Source organism: Panthera tigris, chromosome B3, assembly GCF_018350195.1.
Source record: "Panthera tigris isolate Pti1 chromosome B3, P.tigris_Pti1_mat1.1, whole genome shotgun sequence".
Classification (NCBI taxonomy): Eukaryota; Metazoa; Chordata; class Mammalia; order Carnivora; family Felidae; genus Panthera; species Panthera tigris.
The window spans coordinates 104,682,078-104,708,221 of record NC_056665.1 but is presented as its reverse complement, the minus strand read 5'-3'; the positions used below and the strand labels follow the sequence as shown (position 1 = coordinate 104,708,221).

Here is a 26,144-nt window from a genome sequence, read left to right as displayed (position 1 = left end):
TTAAACCGCTTTACTATATTTTATTGATATAAATACAACAAATTTCATTAAGCATCAGCTACCATTTTACCACTACACAAGAAAAACAAAAGTCAAAAGAATCGCAATGCAAAAAGTCATTACAGAAATGTTTTCATTGCCATAAAGTCATCTCTAAGAGCATCCTATATACTTTGTACCATTTGCTTATAATCGATTAGATACTTGATATGAAGCAAAGCTGAATTTTAATCAAACTTTCATTTCTCAGTGGAAAATGCTCTCTTCATCAGAGGTGGCTGAGCTTTTCCGACATCAAACATCATCTCCAACGGAGGGTTGTTAAGAGAACACCAATCAGGTATACGGCCTGTCTGATTATAATATTCCTTTGAGACTGAACGGCTCCCAAGTATGTCTTGTAGTGCACCAAAAATAGCTCCTGTGTGGTTAAAAAAACAAAACAAAAAAACAAAAAAACGAAAAAACCCAAAAAAAACCATTTTTATTTAAGATGTAAACTTTTACCAGAAAATTTTATGTACACACACATCCAACTCATTATTTGACGAGCGAAGTGCTGAAATTCAGCAATGCATAGTCACTCTTCAAATTAATTGCAGCTGTTTTGTATCCTATATTTTGAGTAACAGGGTAAGCCACAATTCCTGTGTGAAAGTGACTTAAATGGCCTATAGCAGACTACAGTGAAAATGCTACCAAGCATTAACTGTGTCTAAAAGCAGGTGAGGTAGAGTGGAGTGGAAAGTATTTTTAATTCTGTGTAAAAACAGTAAATAATACTTTTAGTTTTCTTTGCCACAATTCCAAGATTGTATGTCAATAAATAAAACAGCACTGTAAAACGTAATAATCATCGTTATAATGCCACCCAAGTCTCTGCTAAAGACTTTATAAAGACCCACAAGGTGGTCTTTAAAAAATAATGCAGTAACTGGGGCTCCTGGGTGCCTCAGTAGGTTAAGTGTCAGACTTTGATCTCAAGGTCTGTGAGTTCAAGCCCCATGTTGGGCTCTGTGCTGACAGCTCAGAGCCCGGAGCCCATTTCAGATCCTGTATCTTCCTCTCTCTCTGCCCTTCCCTTACTCATGCTCTGTCTCTCTCCCTCTCTCAAGAATAAAAAAAAAAAACATTAAAAATTTTTTAAAGAAAATAAATAAGAAATAATGCAGTAACTAAATCTATTTGTCCTAGACCAAAATTACATTTTGACCAAATTTTACTTTACAAGAAATACAACATTCATTTAAAATTTCAATACTTTTAGGGGCACCTGGGTGGCTCAGTCAGTTAAGCATCCGGCTTCGGCTCAGGTCATGATCTCACGGCTTGTGAGTTCGGGCCCCGCGTCGGGCTCTGTGCTGACAGCTCGGAGCCTGGAGCCTGCTTCTGATTCTGTCTTCCTATCTCTCTGCTCCTCCCCTGTTCTCTCTCTCTCTCTCTCTCTCTCTCTCTCTCAAAAATTAATAAACATTAAAAATAAATAAATAAATAATAAAATCTCAATACTTTTTCTCATGATCAAGATACCTATTAGCTGTAAATGCATCATAAAACACATAGCAGAATTATACAAGTATACACATCCATGCTTGTTTTTCTCTTCAAAGTACATATGTATATACTAGCTCTAGGCTATTTCCTGATTTCAACGGAACTATCATTTCCTATGAACTATCATTCAATGAACTCAGTCACAAAATAAAGTGTAATTATAAAATAAAGAGATCAATTCTCATATATGGCTCACAGGTTAGCTTTAGAAGGAACTAAAACAAATGTCTTGAGCAATGGTAGCAGCACTGGAATAAAGGCACAGCTATCACTATTATGAGAAATGATTTTCATTGGATGAAGTTTATTTAAAAAATTAAAGTGCAAACGCCAAGAGAAATAGGGATATAACTCTGAAAATTAACACTTCAAGGAAAAGTCAATGTTCAAAGGAAATTATTTAATAGTTCTATTAGTTTGTTACGTGAATGATTTTTAACACTGAATCTATTACAGCCATTAATATACCATTCAGGAACCAATCACCATATAATCATCTATATTGTAAAAACTAAATTCTTACCTCCCAACCACGCCACACAATTGGCCTTTGCAGGTGGAGTATGGATTCGGAATGTCTTGGTGCCGAGTACTTTTTTATATTTTGGTTTTTCTACCAAATACCTTATTTCCGCCAGCAATCTGTGGAGAAATCCTGGCAACATCGACGTGCCACCTATGACTACCAAATTCTCTGCGAGCTGCTTTCTGGTGTCTATTGGGCACTGTTATTAAAGAGAAAGAAAAAAAAGAATTTATCCTTAACTGTATGAATAATGCTTGACTGGATTCAAGACAATATACAGATTATGTGTTATAAATTAAATAGGTGATCAGTACTATTACCACAGAAAAAACGCACAGCAAGGTTTCTTTAACAAGGGAGTTTTTCATGTAGCAAATATAACCATGAAAATATTGCTATATACTTACATGGAACTTGAAAGATTTTAAAATCTAACAGTTTAGAATTTAAAGTTCCACAGGACACACGGTAGTTATATGTGAGTAATCTCATTTTCAAGACAGAATGACTGAGTCGAGCAAAGAATAGGAGAAGAAATAAAAGAACTTCATTACTTTTTTTAGTAAAGAAAGTATATGATAACTTCACAGTATTATATCCAGAGCCAGTTGTCAAGTGGGAAGAAAACATTCTTAGAAAAACTGTTTCCACATCAGTTCTAAGAATTAGAATGTTAAAGTCTTTCACTGATGCTATGTTTTTCACAAAAGTCTCTGAGCAGAGCCCCAGAGGTAGACAGTATCTTCCAAATCGATGGTATTTCACATGGAATTCTGTGATTCCAGTCATTAAACAAAGAAGACATTATCATATACCCTATGGAATTTAAAATTCAATACTACCCAAACCTGCACTTAAAGAAACTACAAGCTGTACCAGGTACAAACTGAAAATCTGATATTGTTGCTAGGGAAAAAATACACGATAGCACTTATTATCCCTGAGTTTGAAATGTTGTTAAGTACCATATTTCAGTGCCAAAGTCAAACTCTGAAACTGTAACATTTAGCAGAAAAGCTAACATTGTAACCAACAGCTAAAATAAAAATACAGAAGATAACATGTAAAAATTTCCTCAGGGCACCTGGCTGGCTCAGTCCATACAGCATGTGGCTCTGGATCTCGAAAGTGTCAATGCAAGGCCCACATTGGGTGGAGAGATTACTCAAAATATCAGTTTCTCTAAAGGGCTGTAGTTAAAATGGAAACTTTTTGCAAAATCAAAATACCTGTATAAGAGAATCCAGTATTAAAGTGGCAACTGATTTCTCTTCATTATCTTGTTCAAAAAGAATTTCCACAACCGAATCTCTAGTGAGATTAAAAACAGAGAGTGCTTTGTTGGCATCATATGATAGAATATATATCATCAGTTCTATTTTTTAAGTACCAGTACTATGTTAACATAGAATAATTATGAAAACAGAAGGTGTTTGGGGGCACATGGGTGGCTCAGTCGGTTAAGCGTCTGACTTCGGCTCAGGTCGTGATCTGATAGTTTAGAGGCTCGAGCCCCACAGCTCAGCTCTGTGCTAACAGCTCAGAGCCTGGAGCCTGCCTCAGATTCTGCGTCCTCCTCCCTCTGCTCCTCCCCCACTGGCACTCTGTCTCTCCCTCTCAACAATAAACATTAAAAAAAAATTAAAACACGAGGTGTTTGCATTTGTAAATGAGGAGACCAGCACCTGCCTCACAGGTGTTTGAGGTGAGGATTCAATGAATCAATAGAACAGTGCCTGGCACACAGGAGGCCCTCCTTATGTATTAACTGTAACTATTATTATGTACAGATTAATAGACATTTTGCCCAGTTATACTTCCTTAAGCCTAATAACAGAAAATAAGTGATTCTATAAAAGTTAGTTAAGATTCAAGAAACAGATCTGGGGGCGCCAGGGTGGCTTAGTCAGTTAAGCATCCAACTTCGCCTCAGGTCATATGTCACAGTTCATGAGTTCGAGCCCTGCATCAGGCTCTCTGCTGTCAGCACAGAGCCTGCTTCAGATCCTCTGTTCCCCTCACTTTCTGTCCCTCCCCTGCTTGTGTGCACTCTCTCTCTCTAAAATAAAAGCAAACATTAAAAAAAAAAAAAAGATCTGTAGTGATACAAAAGATTTAAAAACAAGCCCCTCCCCAAACATTTCTCTTGTTTTTAAAAATAACGTATGGCAAAGACTGCTAGTTGCCTAATAAAATACCCATTTTCCATTTTCCTATTTGTTCTCAAAAGAACCCATTTTGGGATAGCACAAGGAAGGTCTTTGTGGTGATGGAATAGTTCTATATCTTAATTGTGGTGTGATTACAGAAATCTACGTGTGATAAAATTATACGAACTATATATACATGTTACGCTGATGCCAATTTACTGGTTTTGCTATTGTACTACAGTTAAGTAAGGTGTAACCATTGGGAGAAACTGCGTGAAGAGTACATGAGGCTTTCCTATATCATCTTTGCAATATCCTGTAAATCCTGTAATTTGAAAAAAAAAAAAAATCTCCATTTTTAAGCTGGATATAATGCCCTCCTCCAGTTGAAACACTGTATTTACCTGCCTCCCTTGCAGTTAGATGTGTAGCTAAGGAACAGACAATGAGATGGAGGCAGAAGTGGCATTTGGGACTTCTGAAAGACATCTCCTTAAAAAGGACAGGAGCACTTTTTTCTTTCCCTTCCTAGGGCTGCTTGCTTTAAACACAGATATAGTAGCTTTAACTGTATTGATATAGATACCACCCTGGTATCTAAGGACAGGGCTACCCCCAAAAGGATGAAAGATGAAGGATGTTTGGGTCCCTGGTGGGAGCTGTCATACCATTCCTGGACTATCTACCTCTGAGCTTCTTTTAAAAGAGAGAGACGGGGCGCCCGAGGGGCTCAGTTGGCAAAGCACCGACTATTGATGTCCGCTCCAGTCATGGTCTCACAGTTCGTGAGTTCCAGCCCCGCGTGGAGCTCTGTGCTGATAGCATGGAGTCTGCTTGGGATTCTCTCCCTCCCTCCCTCTGCCCCTGCCCAACTCACCTCCTCCTTCCTTCCCTCCCTCTCAAAAACAAACAAACAAACAAACAAACAAAGCTGAAAAGAGAGAGACAAACTCCTATCTTGGTGAAGCCACTAGTGTCAGGTTTGTGTCACTGGTGGCCAAACTAAATCCTGAGCAATGCAATACAAAACTACCTACGCATACGCATATATCAACACTATTTCTTAAAAATAAGATTTAGATCAGACTATGCCCAACACTCTGAAGCTTTCTTGAATCTTCTTCAAAACATAAAATTCTCTTCATGAGGCTCCACCCACTCACTAGCTCCTCATGTCATCAGTAAGGTTATTGAGGCCTGCAGTATGCTGAACACTCGTAGGTAGTCAGCCACTTGCTGTAATGCCTGCAGAATTCCACTCCTACCAGTTGAGTTGAATGCTTACGGAACAACAGTTTTCTTGTTCCAAGTCTTTTATTGCCAATAGATTTGATATTGAAATTATGCAATTTTACTGTTACTTAACCCACAAAATACTAGGGGTAGAAAATAAGTTGTTTTTCTATGTGAACTGTTGAAAGCTTCGAAAAGACAATCATTTTTAAAATCTTTTTAATACAGGTAATCCAAGTATAAAAGTCTAAAAAAACCACCAATAGGAATTCTGTACCAAGACGGATACACAAATAACTTTAAGTTCTCACTGCACTTAAAAATTCAAATGACCCTTCTGACTTACGAACTGTGTGTGTGGTCTGAACCGTGTCTAATTATGTTTCAGTGGAACTCGATTTTTAGTAGGAAAAAACACATGAGCAGACGACTGTAAATCCACTGGGTCTGAAATGTGAGACACAGTGTTTTTTTTATTCCCAAATAACCAAAAAGCTATTATGAACCAAAAAGTTGCATATTCATCTCCTTCAACATTTATTTTCTTCTTGTATTTTGGGCTCTACTATACAACCTGGAGAAAATTTAAAACAGTAATTTAAGGAGTATAACCTAAAGAAGAGGTAAAATGATAAAAGCTACTACCAAAAAGTATTACATTCTCACTCTGTTGTTCTCCTCCTACCCTACCATCTGTAACATCTGTGTATTCATGCTCACCCTTATAGATCTCAACCTCTGTATTACCTCAGATCTTCACTATCTACATAATTCTTTTCTGTGGCATCTTCTGATCTAATAGTTTACAAATGAAACTTATAAATACAAATTTTATTTTTTATTTTTTTTATAAGAGCTACAAACTATTTATTTTTACTGTTATTTTAGAGAAAGTGCACGTGTGACCAGGAGAGAAGGGCAAAGGGAGAGAGAGAGAATCCCAAGTAAGCTCCACACTCCGTGCAGAGCCCGATGCAGGGCTCGATCCCACGACCCTGGGATCATGACCTGAGCTGAAATCAAGAGTCAGATGCTCAGGGTGCCCCTGTATGCCCAGGTCCCCCTGTACATACAAATATTATAAAGCTTGTATATAAACAAAATGCTATTGTTACCAATATAATTATGTAAGTCTGTAACTTATATAGCATCATTGGATAGAATAATCTAAAGAAAATGAAAAAGTGAATTACTAACTGGTCCTTAAGATTTAGCACATTTGGAAGAATGCATTCCTTCTAACATGACGTTTCAAAGCAGGTGCCAGCAAACTATGGCCTGTAAGCCAAATCCAGCCCACTTATCTTTGTAAATTGGAACACAGCCATGCTCATTCATTTACATATTGTCTTGTGGCTGATTTTGCATTCCAAATTGTAGACTTGAGTACTTGCAACAGAGACCATATGGCTCACAAACCTCTTTACAAAAAAGGTTTGCTGAACCCTGTTTTAAAGTATTGTACTTTATTCTCTACCTTGAAGAATAGTTCCATTACTTCTAAATTACTATGAAGAGCAGGAAAAAATTTTTTTTAATTTAAATATTTTTATATAATTTTAAAAATTTTACAAAATAAAACTTTTCAAAATTAAGAAGTTGAATAAAATAAATCATGAACAGGGAGGCGTACTGAAAAACACATAAAATTGTTAAATCAGCAATATTAAAGGCTTATATATTTTTAAAAGCCAAAAATTCATTTCAGTTCATTATTTTGCTCATAAAAATTAAGGTCTACCTGATTGATCCAAGAACATGTAAAATCTTCTCTCCATCTAATGGGTAGTCAACATTTGGGGGTGGTGAGGGACGCTGAAATATAAATATCATAAGCATAAATACATAGGTTATAACCTCTGAAAAAAAGAACATACATTTATTTTTAACTTACCTCAGTATTCCCATCAATATTAAATTTTGCTGCTTGGATTTTTAATCCACGTTTCAGATCACTTACAAAGCAAGTGCGCACTTATAAGAAAGAAAAGGAGATTTTGTTATGGTTTGTGATTGAATCGATCTCTGTCCCAGTTAAAACAATTCTATTCAAGTGGACATACTGGTCAGCTATTCCTTCAGATTTTACAAACTATCTCTGCCTTTAGTTTGGTTATGAGAATGTATTCACAAATAAAAAACTTTTTCATTCACTGAGGAATAAGATATGTTGTGTGCTCATCTTTCATAAAACCACATTAAAAATAAAACACCTCTGAGAAAACTATATGTTTTATATTCCTGGCATAAAGAGTACCATAATAAAATTTAGTATTATGAATATGTAGCTATTCTGAGTACCACGTTCCTTTCAACCACTGCTATCCCTAATCTTATCTATTTGATTCTTTTTAAAAATCTTGTTTGGCCAGGGTTGCCTGAATAGCTCAGTTGGTTGAAGGTCCAACTCTTGATTTTGGCTCAGGTCATGGGTCATGGATCAAAGCCTGTGTCAGGCTCCATGCTCAGTGTGGAGCCTGCTTAAGATTCTCTCTCTCTTCGTCTGCCCCTCTCCCCTGTTTGCATGCACTCTTCTCTACAAAAATAAAAAATAAAAAATAAAAATAAAATAAAAATCGTGGTCAGAACGAACGCAAGGCTAAATTTTGCTCTTAGCTGCAGTAAGGCTCCCTTAGTTTAGGGTTTTTTGGCGTATTATTTTCTACCTCTAGCATACCCCAACACTACCATTTTCCCTCTATCCCACTTTTTTTTTTCACTTTGAACATTTATTCTGTCAAAAATTATTTGAGTTGCAAAGTATCTTTTACAACAAGCTGCTTCAAAATATTTTCAGAAGGTAAGGAATAAAAAATGTTTAGAAACGAAATTAATGTTGAATGTGAAAAATCTAATGACTTGGTCAATTACTTGCAAAACACGTTAAATATATGTATCATAATAAGAGTCTTTTTATTCGTTAAAACATATTGAGAATCTACAAGATACTAATATGCTAATAGTAAGCTAGGTGCTCAAGTTACTCGGGTATTATCTATTTTATTCAAGTCCTCATAAATAACAAAGCAAGATAAGTATCTACATATTGTAAAACTCAGGTATTACAATAAGTGAAGAAATTTTAGGTAATTATATCACATAAGTAAACAACATAACGAAGAACAAGATCCATCTTTCAGCTCCAGCTCTAACCCTACCTACAGTATTACACTGAACAAATCACTTTTGTTCAGGGCCCCAACCACACCAGATTATCTTCAGGTCTCATTTAATTCTAAAATCCATTATTGTCTGATTCTCTCTTATGAATTTTACATGACATTGTCAGTACTGAAGAATATGAAATTATATTTTAAATGCTTTTCCTTTCAGTGAATCAAAATACCAGAAATCTCAATTTAAACATTATCATAAAAATACACTCTAGCAAAGAAGTAATATATCTTTTTAAAGCAACTCCAAGGGTGCCTGCATGGTTTAGTTGGTTAAGCGTCCAACTCCGGCTCAGGTCATGATCTCACGGTTCGTGGGTTCAAGCCCCAAGTCGGGCTCTGTGCTGACAGCTCAGAGCCTGGAGCCTGTTTCAGATTCTGTGTCTCTCTCTCTCTCTGCCCCTCCCCCACTTGTGCTCACGCACGAGTGCTCTCTCTCTCTCTCTCTCAAAACTAAAAATAAACATTAAAAATTAAAAAAAAAAAAAGTGAATCCAATATATTTTGGCCCCAAATATAGAACTTCTAAAGTCAGTAAAATGATTAACCTTGTATATATGTATTTAAAAACTAGAGTAAAAAAAATTCTATACAACATAAAACCAGTGGCTTTCTTAAGCAGTTTATCTGTTAATTCATACTGTGCAAACTATTAATTCCCTGGTATTACTATATACTCTATAATTGTAGTTTCTTCAATAAGACATCATAAATAATGGCAAAAGCTTCCATAAATCTAAAGGAAAATAAACATTTTATTTACATTATCACATAGCTTATCCTGTATATTAAATACTTTTAGGATATTACATTATCAATTGAATATATGTTGTACATCTGTAAATATTTACAAACACATGCCCTCTAAACTAATACTTAAGGATAAAAGGGACAAAAGTGGGAACTTAGTTTACCTTTAATGTCCTCTAGGACACCTTCTGGAATTGAACCTAAAACAGAAATTTTATTTAGAGAAGTTTAATAATAAGCAAAAGCAGTCCATTAAATTGCACTCACATTTCCACTTTCCATTTGAGCAAAATTTTTTAAAGAGCTAAGTACTATAGCTTTTTAAAAGCCAAATAGAAACGTCACGATTTTTCAAAGCCAAGCCAAAGCACAGAAGTTGAAGCCAGATGTGCACCAAGTCCTACCAGATATCACACACTCAAAACTTGGATAAAAACAAGATCTAATAATATATTAGAATAATTGGCACCACATAGAAATTGACCACAACAATCCTTTCTGCTATAAAAAGATTTGTTGGGTATCTTGTGGTAAAATACTTAGAAGAAATAGGAGTTATTAATTTTTCTTGTACAAAAAGTGAGGTTTCAAGTTTGCTTATCCTCCTGTGATGTCGGTAATATGCTAACCTAATACTTATTTTTAGAAAGGATCAGACACAGACTCTCAACTTTTTTTCTTCAAGGTAAAGGTGACATTTAAAAAAAGTGAGCAAGAATGTATCCATTCAAAGAAATCGATACAATTTAGGGAGCCTCTAGAAGGTGGATGTTTGGATATATTACCATTTTTATGTGATTTTGTTGCTAAAAATCTAGTTCTCTAAGTCAGGCTCAGAAACAAAATTTTCTAACCTAAAATTAAAACCTTCTAAACTCAGACTTTTTAACTCATTGTTAATTATGTAAAAATATTCCGATTTATAAGAACAAATTATTTATATCAAAGAAGACAGAAATTTATAGCTGAAAATAGAATCATGATTTAATAAGGGTAATCATGCACTTCTTCCATCTGAACTTACATACCTTGTTAGCTATATCTTTAAGTTATGGCAGCCACTAAAACTAAGTATTAATAGAAATTAAACTTGAAAGCCACACCTTCAAAATATTAACCCATAACTCTTAAAAAAATATTTTATCACCTTGTTTTGAGGAACAAAAAACTTTTAGCCCTAGTTAAGTATAACGTTAGAATTATTATTTACCATTATCTTGTCCTTCCCAAATTCTTACTTTTGTGTGTTTCATAATATAGTCATAGTGGTATACACACAACTTATAAATAAACACACATAGGTATTGAAGGTGTATGCTCAAAAGCTTTTTACTGATGGGGTCAGTGTGTGATCAAAAACTTTGAAGACTTCTGTCCTTAAGTGTCGGAACGTACCTCACAAAAGGATAGAGATTTCCAAAAAAATTTTAATTTGGCTATAAAGAGATGAGAGAAATGTAACTATAATATAAGTGCTAAAAACTAACATTCAATTAATGTTATATTTTCTTTAGGCATATTCAAATGAATTTCAAAATGTAACAAAGAAATTTTGTAACATGAGAAACAGTTTTCTTTAGGCAAAAAAAAAAAAAAAAAATGTAAAGCAGGCTTGAAAATAAAACCCTTATTTTAGCTGGGGGTAGATGCTACCCCCCTATATTCTTATATAATTTTCTTTTAACTGTACACTTTTTGTTGAATCAATGTACTTGGGTTAGTCTTTATAAGTTACTTTAATGTATTTATTCTTTTTGAACTAGGTTCCAAAAACTAAATGAAAAAACTCATTCAAAGTTCATATAAGGATACCCACATATACATGAGATTTGCGTCTCCTCCTTGCTAAGAACCTTGACAAGAGATATTTTAAATGTATTTGCATTTCTGATCCTCCTACACGTGTCCTTCAGCAAACAATGATATGATTTAATTCCTCAATCAGTAGGACTGCAAGGCTATCACAGACTCAGATTTGGGAAAATATGTCACGGAAAGATTAGAATCAGAGACCACGATGGTTGGTTAAAGAAAGGGTATCCAAGAATGTACAGTTCAGAATTGTAAGGAAATGTTATCATCACTTTTAAAGATCTTTATTAAAAATACTTTGAATGCTACATTAAACTCATTATCTTTGGATACTTTTGTCTTCATGACATACTAAAAGAGTAACAAAATTTACCTGTAATAGATAAATTAGGGGTGCCTGGGTGGCTCAGTCAGTTGAGTGTCTGACTCTTAATGTGATGACCTTGTCTGGCTCAGGTCATGATCCCAGGGTCCTGGGATCGAGCCCATGCTTAAGATTCTCTCTCTCTGGGGCACCCTGGTGGCTTAGTCGGGTAAGCGTCCGACTTCGGATAACGTCATGATCTCACGGTTCATGAGTTCAAGCCCTGTGCCAGGCTCTGTGCTGACAGCTCAGAGCCTGGAGCCTGCTTCAGATTCTGTGTCTCCCTCTCTCTCTTCTCCTCCCCTGCTCACATGCTGTCTCTCTCCCTCAAAAATAAATATTTTTAAAAATTTTTTAAATAAAATTAAAAAAAAAATATATAGAAGAATGCAATTATTATCTTAACTACCAAAAGAAAAACAGGAAAACAATATAAGCAAGGATAAACGTCCTAAAAACCTGTCTTTCTCTTTCCAACATTTATTTAGTGCCTAAGTAGTATACTAAGTGCTTCAGATTGAAAAACAAGTAAGACAGATCCCTAAAGTGTACTGAAGGAAATTGGTGAGTTAACAGGTAAATGAGGATGTGTCATATGTGCTGTAATAAATGCTGGTGAGGGCTTAACAGAGAGGGGAGAAATTTATTCTGCTTGGGGGAAATGCAAAAGGCTTCACAATAAAATGACACTCTGGCTGAGTCACGTAGAGGGATGAAAAACCCAACCAGGCAAAGAAAAACATCCAGGTATGAAGGCTCAGGTTTATGGGAGGACTAGTGGTGCCTGGAAAACTATACGAAATTTACTGTAGCTGAAAAAGGTGCACAGGGTTAAGTTGAATAGTTAGGGCTACAAGGTAGAAAGTCAGATTGGGAAGAAATGTGTTATCAAACAAATAATTTGGATTTTAAGCTGTGGAGCCAGCAGAAACCCTCAAGCCAAAGAGCAAGGTAATCAAGTTTGTATTGTGGAAGTTACTCCTGGCAACAGTAGAAAATAGACTGAATACGTCCAGAGAATGGTCTCCTGAAACAATCCAAGCAAGAAACAATGAGGGTCTAGTTTACAATGTCTTTGTTTTCAGATGGTCAGTGGTATAGATGATAGAGAAAAGGAGATGAGATTAAAAAGAGATTTCTGAGGGAGAACTGAAAGGATTTTTAACTCCCAGTTTTCTAAAATGGGAGATAAGGAAGATGGCATCTTTATCTGATAACAATTTGTTGAAATAAATATGGAAGAAGAGATAACGTGTTCCCATTTTGAAGGTCTTAAATGTGAGGTACCTAAACATGCCTAGTTTACATCTAATAATCAGTTGGAAATATGAGTATCAAGTTTAGAAAGGTCAGGCCCAATGACACATTTGAGAATCAACAGCATACTGATGTAGCTGAAGTTATGGAAACAGATGAGATCACTGTTAAAAACCAGTGGGGGGGGGAAAGAAATAAAAGAACAGATCCCTAGGGAATATCAGTAGAGAAAGCAAAAACAGGGGGAACCAAGGAATACCTGGAGAAATAATAGAACATCATAAAGGAAGAGAGCTCAGAATGCCAAGGGAAGAGATAATATCAAGAGTATAGGACAGGGGCACCTGGGTGGCTCAGTTGGTTGGGCATCTGACACTTGTTTTGGCTTGGGTCATGATCTCGCAGTTTGTGATTTTGAGCCCCATGTCAAGCTCTGTGCTGGCGGCATGGAACCTGCTTGGGTTTCTGTTTCTCTCCCCACCCCCCAACTTCTCTCTCTGACCTTCCCCCCAAAAATAAACTTAAAAAAAAAAAAAGAGTATATGATAATCCACAATGCCACAAGTCTAGAAAGTATGACTAAGATTAAATTACTGAACTTAAGAGGTGAAGAATAACCCTATAACTGAAGCAATGTCATTAGAGTGACGTGAGGGAAAAGAGAGTAACTATACAATGGGGCAAAAAACCAATATGAGCCGAAGAATGAAAAGGGAATATAAACCAGTATTAAATAGTTGAAAATAGTTTTACCCATCACAGAGGGAAGGCTCTGCTCTTTAGCAGCACCTGTGTCAACAGTACATTGTTCCAGTAGCTGAGTTTCCAACTCCCTGAAGGTTAAAAAAAAAAAAAAAGTTACTGGAATTAAAATATTGCGCTTGATATCTTCTCTTATTTAATACTTTTACCACATCATAGTGGGTTATAATGCTTTACACAAAAGTGGTTTTATCCTTAAAAGATGAATACATTGGGGGGGGGGGAATGGGCTAAATGGGTAAAGGGCGTTAAGGAATCTATTCCTGAAATCATTGTTGCACTATGTGCTAACTAATTTGGATATAAATTAAAAAAATAAAATAAAAAAGATGAATACATTCAAGGCTAAGAGAGAATGGAATGAGTGACATTAAATGTCCATCAACCTTCTATTGATACTATCAAAATATTAACATGTTTTTGTGGCACAGGTGAAGCAAATGTGCTAAATCCCAAGAAACTTACTTGTGAAGAGCTTTTCCTCCTAGAGGGAGTGCTCCCCAACAATTCAGTACTGGGATCCCTTCATATATCTATAGGGTAGTCAAGGATGTAACCATTTTAGGAGATAAAATGTGGTTTTCTTGGTATTTTCCTTACCTTCTGCGTATTAAGTCAGCTTTGGTAACAGGTTCTCAATATTTTTAAGAGGTACAAAATATCAGTCTTTTTTCAAAATTTTCTCCAAAGACAAAGGTTACACACACCCACACATACACACACAGAATTCATTAGTTAGAACTGATAAAGTAGCTACTGAGCACTTGAAATGTGGCCAGTTTGAATTCAGATGTGCTGTAAGAACAAACCCAATACCAAATTTAGAAGACTTAACACACACATACAGAAAGCCCTATAAAATATCTCATTATAGTTTTTATACAACTTATGTGGAACTAATAGTTTGAATATATTGGGTTAAATACAGTAATTGCATCTTTCACTTATACTTTAAAAATGTAGCTACTAGAAAAATTTTAAATTACATATGTCTCACGTTGTGTTTCTACTAGAGCTGAGAGGATAGTGGACAATACTGTACTGAAGATTTGCTACCTTATTTTCCATATTGTCTGTAAGTACAATGTTTAAAAAATATATATATTGGTAAGAGCACTGGCTTTAGAAACAAACATGGTTATATACCTTGGCTATATGCTTATATGACCTGTAGTCAACTATCCCAACTTTCCATCTTCTCATTTATATAATAAAGAGAATACTACTTGTGTGGCAGGATTGTTACAAGATATAAACACAAAATAGTTTATATTTAAAAAGCTATTACCAGGGTGCCTGGGTGGCTCAGTCAGTTAAGCAACAGATTCTCGGTTTCAGCTCAGGTCATGACCTCAGGGTTCATGTGTTGGAGCCCCGCCCCCCACAATGGACTCTGCACTGACCGTGCAGAGCCTGCTTGGGATTCTCTCCCTCTGCCCCTCTCCCTGTCTTGTGCATACTCTCTCTCTCTCAAAATAAACTTAAAAAAATATTTAAAAAGTTTAAAAAAGATAAATCAAAAAGATGTTACCTAATTTAGTTCTTTAGGAGCTACTGATTCTTGATTTCATGCCCACAAGCATTTCTTCTAATAAATACGTATGTAGATCTCAAAACTGCTCAAGAATCATGGATTTACAGATTTCAATCTCGTTTTCACTGGAGCCATGTGCACTGTAACATTTCTAACAGCCTTTACCTATACCCTGCTTCTAATGACAAGGAATGCACCAGTGTATTCAGTCACTAATTCCATTTTCGGACAGCATGAATTACGAGGAAGTTCTTCCCAATGGTGATTGATACAAAAACTACGGCACTTGCTGAGCAATTACGACATGCCAGATCACATGCTAAATACTTTACATACATTACCCCATTTAAGTCACACAATACCACTCCATGAGGTGGAAATATTTTAATTCTCATCTCATAGTTGAGAGACCTAAGGCCCAAAGAGATTACCTGACTAATATCATATAGATAGTAAGAAGCATAGCTAAGATTTACCACTTAACGTATTTGATTCCAAAACCAACATCATAAACCCTATGCGCTATTGCCTCTGTGATAGCCTGCAGAAATAGAAAAAGGAGAAAACGTACTCATTTTCCCACAGTAAGTCCTTCAGCTATCTGAAGGCAGATTTCATGTTTTTTCTTGATTTAACTTTCTCATTTCACTTTCTCCAATTACTCTTTGTATTACCTTTTCTTAGAACGTGACTAAGATAGTCAAGTCCTATGACACATCCTAATTAGCTGATGTTCTTCTTAAACACTGAACATGATATTCAAGAGGTCTGACCCCTGGAGTATATACTGGGACCATGTCATAATGGTAATTTCCACCAAATTTCAGTCTCATGACAATCTTGTGAATTTTTTCTACATGGGAATTCATATTTGTATATGGTAACCCAAAACAGTTTGATACCACAAACACCAATCATAATAAGCCTAATTACTGGGAAAGTAAAGTAAAAGCTGTGAAATAAGCTTTTGACAAAAAAAGATACAGGTAACACGAGGCTCTCCCTATATCCACAATCCAGAACCATGGCCGAATTTATTCCAAGTGTCAGAAGAGCCATTAGATGACTTGGAGCAAGTAGGACAGATGGAACCTGGGAAAGAGCAAAACCAAAATAACAATTACAACAACAAAACCTGAAGTATTAGTAGTCGAAGATGCTTCCCTTATATTTCAAATATACTTGAAAAAATTCACAGTTAACATTATATTTATGATAGCTTTTCAACCATTTTATGGCTGTTTGTTGATTTATCTGAATTTACATAATCTAACTATATACCTTAATAAATAAAAACACTCCTGGGGCGCCTGGGTGGCTCAGTCGGTTAAGCGTCCAACTTCAGTTCAGGTCATGATCTCGTGGTCCGTGAGTTCAAGCCCCGCATCGGGCTCTGTGCTGACAGCTCAGAGCCTGGAGCCTGTTTTGGATTCTGTGTCTCCCTCTCTCTCTGACCCTTCACCATTCATGCTCTGTCTCTCTCTGTCTCAAAAATAAATAAATGTTAAAAAAAAAAAAATTAAAAAAACAAACAAAAAACCACTCCTTAAATCCTTTAAGTTGTTTTTATTCCAAATGACAATTATGAAACATTTTTATTAATTCTTACTCTTTGTCTTTTGGAGGAAAAAATCAAAGAGATAAAAGAAGAGATACAAAAACATAAATTCTAAGGAAGATATTAAATTAAAAAAATAAAGACATGCTTCTGTCATCAAAATGAAAATTAAGAAAAGGATTCTTTTTTATTTATTCTATTTTAATTTAATTTAATGTTTTATTTTACATTGGCGGGGAGAGAGAGAGAGAGAGAGCACGTGACACGAGCAGGGGAGGGGTAGAGAGACAGAGACAGAATCTGAAGCAGGCTCCAGGCTCTGTCCCAGCTGTCAGCAAAGAGCCTGATGCGGGGCTCAAACTCATGAGCAATGAGATCATGAACCAAGCCAAAGTTGGACGCTTAACCGACTGAGCTACCCAGGCGCCCCAAGAAAAAGATTCTTGATTGTCTTTATTCACAAAGTTTGTAATATGAACTCTATCTATCTATCTATCTATCTATCTATCTATCTATCTATCTTAATGCTTATCTTTATTTTTGAGACAGAGAGAGACACAGCATGAGCGGGGGAGAGGCAGAGAGAGAGGGAGACACAGAATTTAAAGCAGGCTCCAGGCTCTGAGCTGTCAGCACAGAGCCCAACGTGGGGCTCGAACTTGTCAACTGCAAAATTATGACCTGAGCCGAAGTCGGACGCTCAACTGACTGAGACACCCAGGTGCCCTGTATTTATTTTTTTTTAATTAATTAATTTATTTTCAGAGAAAGATAGAGAACCCAAGCACATGCATGAGCCAAGGAGGGGAAGAGAGAGGGAGAGAGAATCCTAAGCAGACTTCGCACTGTCAGCACAGAGCCTGCCACAGGGTTTGAGCTCATGAACTCTGAGATCATGACCTGAGTTGAAATCAAGAGTTGGACACTTAACTGACTGAGCTACCTGGACGACCCTGAACTCTAGTTCTAAAATATAATATAGCAGTTAAAATTAAATTGAAGATCTATAAAAATCTTTGGTTCTATGTGACATTTTTCAGTGAGAATTTTCCAGATCTGGTGACACCTCAAATATTAAATAAATATTCAATCAAAATATGAAAGTCCTCATAACTAAATGCTAAAAATAACGGCTGTAGTTCCATTATCTAAGTAGACACAGCAGGTTTCCAGCCACATACAAGATAAGGATACCAACACAAACCCACTTAAAGCTCTAAATGTAAATATACTCATCTGTTTCATTCAGATAAGTGTTGATGCTGCTTCCTGTTTTGTTTTTTTTCTAAATGGCAAACCAAATCCCTAAGTTTATGACATCAGTAAGTACAGGAGAATATGTAACCTGTTTCTCTGGGCCTGCCTTACTAAACTATAACTTAGAAGTATTAACTGTTCTTTACTCATAAATGCATTGTGATTTCTGATATATTTTGAGCTCAGTAGAATATATGAAAAATAAATTGTTATGTGCTTAATTTCTTTCTTTCTTTCTCTTTCTTTCTTTCTTTCTTTTTAATTTTTGGAGAAAGAGAGAACGCAAGTAGGGAGAATGGCAAAGAGAGAGGATCTTAAGCAGGCTCCATGCTCAGTACAGAGCCCGACACGAGATGAGATCCCACAACCCTGGAATTGTGACCTGAGCTGAAATCAAGAGTCAGATGTTCAACTGACTAAGCTACTCAGGCACCCCTAATTTCTCACCCATTATACACATTTTCTACAATCTTCTAGTCTCCCTTGTTGAAAAACCCTAAATGTGTATGGCAAAAATTTTCAAAAATTTGAATAATAAGGATTCTGGCCTAAAATGAAATATAATCATCTTAAACCATAATTTTGGTTTTTAAATAATCTTGACCCCTATAAAATGAAAACTATAAGTAATATTATCACAATCAAGATTTGAGAGTCATTCCTAGCACTGCACACTTACTCTAAGGGAGACATTATTTGAATATTAGATATAATAAGATATAATACAAATTTTTTTTTTATGTAATAGGAATTTCTTGGTATAGTAGGAATTTTTTTTATATATAATAGGAATTTAAAGACTAACATGAAAGAACTAAAGAGTTTAGAGCAGTCAGAGTAACTAAACACTGGAAACCAGAAAGACCTGCAAAAAATACATCATAAGCTCCATAGTAAAGAATGTATCTTTTAATTCTAAAAAAGTCCCCTAACATAAAAACCTATATTAAAATAAATAAATAATAGAAATACCAATAAGAGGGGCACCTGGGTGGCTCAGTTGGTTAAGCATCCAACTTTGGTTCAAGTCATGATCTCACGGTTCGTGAGTTCAAGCCCTATGTTGGGTTCTGTGCTGACATCTCAGAGCCTGGAGCCTGCTTTGGATTCTGTGGCTCCTTCTCTCTCTGCCCCTCCCCATCTTGTGCTCTCTCTCTCTCTCTCTCTCTCAAAAATAAACATTAAAAAAAAAAGAAAATATCAGTAAGAAGAAATCTTCAGTTTTCTAAGTATTAGATGAAATGCTGATTACATGTGAAATAACCATACAAAGAAAAGAAGATAAATGGTCAATTTAAAGTGGTTTGAGTGTATTCTCACCTGGTTTCTTAAATGGATTGTGTAGTATATACAATGAAGGAAATTAAATGAGGATCTTTTAGTTTAAGCTTTAGTACCTACAAAAAACAACAACAGGGGCGCCTGGGTGGTTCAGTCCGTTAAGTGTCTGACTTTGGCTCAGCTCATGATCTCACAGTTTGCCAGTTAGAGCGCCCCCCCCCCCCCCCCCCCCCCATCGGGCTCTGTGCTGACAGCTCAGAGCCTGGAGCCTGCTTTGGATTCTGTGTCTCCCTCTGTCTCTGCTCCTCCCCCACTCATGCTCTCTTTCTCCCTCAAAAATAAATATTAAAAAAAAAAAAATTAAAAAGCAAAGTAATGGGGCGCCTGGGTGTCTCAGTAGGTTAAACATCCGACTTCAGCTCAAGTCCTAATCTCGCAGTTCATGAGTTTGAGCCCCACATCAGGCTCTATGTTGACAGCTCAGAGGCTGGAGCTGCTTTCAGATTCTCCATCTCTCTCTGCCCCTCCCCTCCTCACACTCTGTCATTCTCTCTCTCTCTCAAAAATAAAAATAAACAATAAAAAAAATTTTTTAAGAAGGCAAAGTAATGAATCTCTTTAACAACAACAACAACAACAACTGGGGTGCCTGGGTAGCTCAGTAGGTTAAGCATCCAACTCTTAATTTTGGCTCAGGTCATGATCTCACAGTTGTGGGTTCAAGCCCTCTCAGTGCAGAGCCTGCTTGGGATTCTCTCTCCCCTCTCCCTCCCTCTCCCTCCCTTCCCCTGCTATCTCTCTCAAAATAAACAAATAAACATAAAAAAAATTAAAAAGAAACAACATAAAAATAGGTACCTCAAAATACTTGAAAAGAACACGAGTGAGTGTCTCTCTGAAGTGGGAAGGACATAATACCGACTCGATAACCACAACTCGGCGGTCTCTAGGATTCACCAATAGATGCCTGGAAGGTGATAGCTTTCATTTATAAACGTAAATAAAAGTTTGTATTTATTTTGGCACATAGTGCAATTTTGTTAAGAAGAGAAAGACATCTTCATTTTATTACTTGGTAAAGATAACATTCCTGACCTTTTATTACATGCCGTGCACTGTGTCACGATCTTTGTTAACGCAATTATCTCAGAAAACAAAAGTTACAGCCTAGTCTGAATACACACTTGAAGCACTAAAAAGATTTTTTTCTTTTTTTAGGTTACGAAAGTAATATATGCTCATAAAACTCCAAATATAATAGAAGTTTATAATTTGAAAAGTACAAATATTTTACACTTCGACTACACAGAAACTACCACTTACAGCAGTTTGTATATCTTCATTATTGTCCATGTGTATGCACGTACTTTAACAGAAATATTTATTCCATAGATGTTGTTCTGCGACTTTTTTCAAATATCAATATATCTAAGACACCTTTTATATAACTACATATACAGAACTCTTTTTTAATGGCTATAAAGTGTTTCACTATATGGATATATAATAATTTAATTATCCAACCTCCTTTATAAATAAACATTTAATTTGCTTTCAGTATCTCTTATGCTTGCCATTCGTCTAGTCTTGAAATATATTTTGGAAACGGCTGAAAATAAACAAGTAAAAACGGTAAGGGAAGACAACTCTTTTTTGCATCAGATGTAACACAACCAAATATCACTATGACTGGCATTAGGAAAATCTAATTACAAAAGCTGGGGCGGGGGGGAAACCATAACTACATCTTACCTGAAATACAGTATGTGGATGAATTCCTTTAAGTAGGAATATAATTCTTCTGTATTGATATTATATTGAACAACTTTGATAGGCTACAAAAAATTAAAATGATTTATTAATTTATAGTAACAAAATAATTTCAAATTAATATATGCTTATTTATTGTACTAATCCATTTCCCAGTAATACATCAAAAGTAATCTGTATTGAGAATAAATACAAACCCTAAATATAAATTAATCACTTAAATTAGGAATCTTTAAGAATTGGCTCATCGAAGATGACACAACTTTTGGTTTATGGGGATAAAAGTATGTGTTCACAAGCAGAGAGCTATGCTCATTCGAATTTTTCCTCTATCTGGACTTACCATTTTGCCAGGACTGGTAAAAATCAGCACTGATTAAAAAGTATGAAAAGCCTCCTGAAACACTCCAGACTTGGTTCAGGGCCTGCAAGTCACTCTCAAAGCACCAACACTTTCCTGTTGATAAGATCATCCCACTTAATTACTCGTAAAATGTGTACCTTCCCAACAGACTACCTACTCCAAGGGCCAAGCACACGGTGTCGGGCCTACGATACATCTTCCTTTAATTAACACAGTACCAGGCACAAAGTACGTGCTCACAAATACGTGTGGTAAAAATGAGAACATACACTATTAGCATTACAACAGTATAGGCAAACACTCCCAAGCCATGAGTGCTAAGTCAACACCAATACATAACAAGGACTTCAATTAGGATCCTCAGAAAGCTCTAAGTACTCTGATGCATCACTGGCAGACCTCTATTTACTCTTTTAATGACAATACCATTAGCTCCGCTAATTTCATGATTTTATGTAGCTTAAAAAAGGTTCCAAACCATGTATGGCTGATTAGAGATTAATCTTCACAGAAATCTGTCTTTTCCAGATGAAGATAAAAGCTGAAAGAAGTGGGGCGCCTGGGTGGCTCTGTCGGTTGAGTGTCCGACTTCGGCTCAGGTCATGTTACCGTTTCGGAGTCTGAGCCCCACATCAGGCTCGCTGTTGTCAGTGCAGAGCCTGCTTCAGATCCTCTGGCCCCCCTCTCTCTACTCCTTCCCTGCTTGTGCTCTCTCTCTCTCTCTCTCCCTCTCTCAAAATAAACAATAATAAAAAAAAAAAAAAGCTGAAAGCACTAAGAAAAGTGTCAATGAGAATGTTAAAGTTCTTAGGAATCTATCTAGTAATTTATCAAGTATCACATTAAAACCAAGTATTATAAAGCAAAATAACATAAAAAGTGAATAGACAGGAACTTCCATCACATTTTGAATACCACACCACATATATCTGTTACATTAACGCAAGGATTTGCAGAAAATTTTGCAATCAATAAAATGATTCCCTAATCAAGCATAATTAAAAAGCTTTCTGAATCAACATATTTTGTGTTGATCTTAATGATCATCCCCATGCCAAATATAAATTGATGTACTAATCTATTCTGCTACAACATGTGTTTTATAAAACCAAATATGATCATATCCCATTGTTAAAGAAGGGAATAATGTCTGCATAACATGTAATTTGTATTATGTTCGTTATTAGTTCATGTAAGGCAAGAGGAGCTAAAATTCTAACAGTTATAACTCTCATCAAGAAAGAGAATCATCAACTCAGTAACCAAACAGGTAGGCATCCTTTCAGATCTATTTTTCAAAAGCTTAAATGATTTTCTGTACCAGAGGCTCCTTTTCCAAAGCAGACCCTTTCATGACTCTTCACTGGGCTGCATTTCCTCTTGGTTCCACCTTGACAATAAATAGCCCCATTGGCCCCACACCCTATCATCTGCCCAGTCTCAACACCCACTGACCAAAGTTTTCAATCCATCATTTCATTTTATTTTTACTATCTTCGAGAGAGCCTCCAGTCACTCTCAGTTGCAAGCCAAAGCTATTCCAATTTTTTCCTGAGGGATCAATTATTATTTTGCAAAGTCACATGGGTTTTATATGGTCTCCCTCAGCCCTACTTTTCCCATTTGTGATCAAAGGGAAGTTCTTCAGGAATGCAAATATTAAGTTAAGGCAGGAGCATCTGTATTTGATTTTAATAGGTGAATTCTATGGCATGAAAAATTATTCTTCCTATTGTTCTATAAGTCCTAATCTGCCAAATTAGCTTTGGCAGGAAACTTTTAAAATGAAATAATGATGTAAAAAATTTTTCTTGGAATACAGTCATAAGTTATATATTTAGCACTGTTCTAATCAAACTTACTTGAAGTCACATAAAAAATACTTTACAGGGGCAAGTGGGTGGCTCAGTCAGTTTGGTTAAGCATTCAACTCTTGATTTTGACTCAGGTCATGATCTCATGATTGTGAGGTTGAGCCCGCATTGGGCTCTGCGCTTACGGGCAAGAACCTACTTGGGATTTTGGGATTCTTACTCTCCCTCTCTCTCTGTCCCTCCCCTGCTCATGTGTTCTCTCACTATCTCTCTCAAAATAAGTAAATAAACATTAAAAAAAAAGTTTACAGTACAGCATTTGTTTTGCTAAATTGGTAAAAAAAAAATACCTTAGGCAAGCCAGCTTTTTTTATCACACTAGGAATTATGCATCTTGGACCAGTTTCTCCAGCAAATCCACACCTGCAAATAACAGAAAATTGAAACATTCAACTTATAACATTCTTTCTGTGTATTTGTCACAGAAGCAAGTTTTTCTACCTTTGTTTCAAAGCAGCGGTCACAAAAAACATATGAAAACATCTCTGATGTATTCAAAGGGGCAAAGAAACTAAAAAGAAATACCATCCAATCCATTATTGTGTATTATAGGTAAAAAAAAATTGTTTCAAATTAGTGATATTGTAAACCAGTATACTATTTCAGAATTTCAGATCAGCATGTACTTTTTTTTTTAGTTTTAAATTTTACCTAGGGTGCCTAGGTGGTTCAGTCAGTTAGGCATCCAACTCATGATTTCAGCTCAGATTATGATTTCACAGTTCATGTTCACAGCGTGGAACCTGCTCAGGATTCTCTCTCTCTCCTTGTCTCTGCCCCTCCCCTGCTCTCTCAAAATAAACTTTTTTTACAAAATAAATTTTACCTTAGTTTCAGGGAGCATATCTCTATAACCCTGGATTTCTACTACATTATGGGATTTTATTTCACATAATGAAATCCCATAATGTAGTAGAAATCCAGGGTTATAATTATAAGTTACTCATAATTCCATCATTCTAATATTATTAGCTTCCATATTGATGTGTTTGCTTTTGGTCTATTTTTTTTTTTACACTATGCATATTTGACATAATCACGCTATTCACACATCATGAACTCACACAATAAGCTTCTGCCCATATTATTATAGTCTTCACTGTTATGTGTATTCAATCCTCTTATTATTTACTTATTTATAATGTTTGTTTATTTTTGAGAGAAAGAACACGAGCAGGGGAGGGGAGAGAGAAAGGGAGACACAGAATCCAAAGCAGGCTCCAGGCTCTGAGCTGTCAGCACAGAGACTGACGCAGGACTCAAACCCACGAACTGTGAGATCATGACCTGAGCTGAAGTCGGACGCTTAATGGATTGAGCCACCCAGGTGCCCCCTAATTCATCCTTTATAAAAACAAACAAAAAAACCCAAAAAGGCTTCTCCTGAGTATTTAGGTATTTCCATGTATGTTTCATGTTAGTACAACAAAAATTTCCAAAAAATGCTGCTAAAAATGATCACCATGTAAGTTTAGTTTTAACATTATCTCCTCCTGTCCTGTCTAGTTTTCAGCACTGCTCTCCTATCCCCAAATAGTTCTTTCTATCTTCTACTAGTCACATCATGTTTACTTACACCAGTTCTCAAATTCCCCAGGATGCAACAACCCACTGGTTGATTTCAATTCCTTTCTTTTACTTCATAAATTCATCTTATCACCCTCCTGTTGTCTTTGTCAATAATCACCTTCCTGTATAGCTTTCTGCTTCTCATTTCCTCATAGCCAGAGTAATTATCTTTGTCAGTCTCAAGGTACTTATTATGGTATTAAAATAAGCCTTTAAAATAAGAAAACATAAATAAGGGAAGATTTTGCATAGAACACTAAGAGAATGTCATGGATCAAGAACTATGTTTAATCCAATTCTGAAGCACCTGAAGTCTAATTCTTAAATAGGCGGCTTTGACCCTTTACTCAACAAATAATTATTAAACACCTACTATATATTAGGCAATGTTCAGATATATATAAAGATTTTCAGATGTTTCTATTTCAAATACCTATATGAGGCAATTCTGGCTGTTACTTTCCTCTCTCTTGAACCTAGTACAAGGGCTCTCAACCTGAAGTCCAAGGACCACTGCGATGGTTCGCCAAACCCTGAAACCCTGTGCAAATATTTTAAGGTTTGTGCATCTGTGGTTTTCTTTCGGTCGTCAAAGGGATCTATGCCGTCCAAAAGATTGAAAACTAATACTCTAGTGTTTACAAGTTGCCTTTTAAAACGTCAAATTTCCTAATCTAAGATTTTGGGGCGGAGGGGGGGCGGTGCAACAAAGGATCTCGAGTCTTACAGGGCTTCACCTCTGTTTATGTGTGCAGTTTCTCTCATTTGACTTCCTACTCTTGGGGAGCAATGGCTCTGTCTTGTACTCGAATTTCCAGTACCAACAGCCGCTCCACTCAATAAATTATGTCTACGTTAGTTCGGTTGCTACCTTCCCAAGCAAACAAGACCAGGATAAGGGTCTAAGCCAATCACTGTCATCCCCTGCATGGAAGACACCAGCGGAGAAGACAATTCTCTCGAAGCCTCCTGGGCCTCCCCAACAGTCAGAACCGGATCCTCGGGATTCGTATCGCTCACAGTGATAGGAATATGGGCCGTCATTCGCGGAGGTGCGGGAGGAAAAAGTGGAGATCCGGCGACCTGCCCAGCGAGCCTGGGGGGACCCGGCCCGGGCCTCGACCACCCGCCCTCCCCCGGGGACGACCGCAGCCAGCGCCGCCGTCACTCACTTGGTAAAAGCCTCTCCTAGGTCTATCACGACTGCCGTTTTCTCCCCGCCGCTCCCCAGGCCTTCATACAGAGGCATGATAGTACGGAGAACCGTAAGAAAGAGGGCACAGTCTTGGAACCCACCAGCTTCGGCTCTCGGAGGGGCGGGGCCGAAGCGACAGCGCGCGGGCGTGGCGACGGCGG

The 26,144-nt window shown here is 36.6% G+C and overlaps 1 protein-coding gene across 2 annotated transcripts; it reads right to left on the bottom strand.

Annotated features, from left to right (window-relative positions):
• On the bottom strand, nt 1-26,112 carry ACTR10 (actin related protein 10). 2 transcript variants are annotated; one of them, XM_042989797.1, is made up of 14 exons: nt 25,961-25,978; nt 23,510-23,582; nt 21,325-21,438; nt 20,964-21,046; nt 20,070-20,178; nt 16,100-16,207; nt 14,047-14,114; nt 13,573-13,652; nt 9,551-9,586; nt 7,358-7,437; nt 7,205-7,278; nt 3,310-3,391; nt 2,078-2,279; nt 1-421 (listed from the first exon to the last, which is right to left on the bottom strand). In XM_042989797.1, the coding sequence occupies exons 3-14, from the start codon at nt 21,325-21,327 to the stop codon at nt 240-242; spliced, it is 1,107 nt and encodes a 368-aa protein (XP_042845731.1). In that variant the 5' UTR covers nt 21,328-21,438; nt 23,510-23,582; nt 25,961-25,978; the 3' UTR covers nt 1-239. The 2 variants fall into 2 exon arrangements, with proteins under 2 accessions (XP_042845731.1, XP_007095303.1); XM_007095241.3 differs by lacking the exon at nt 21,325-21,438 and having other exon boundaries at nt 25,961-26,112.
• Between the last annotated feature and the right edge of the window lie 32 nt (nt 26,113-26,144).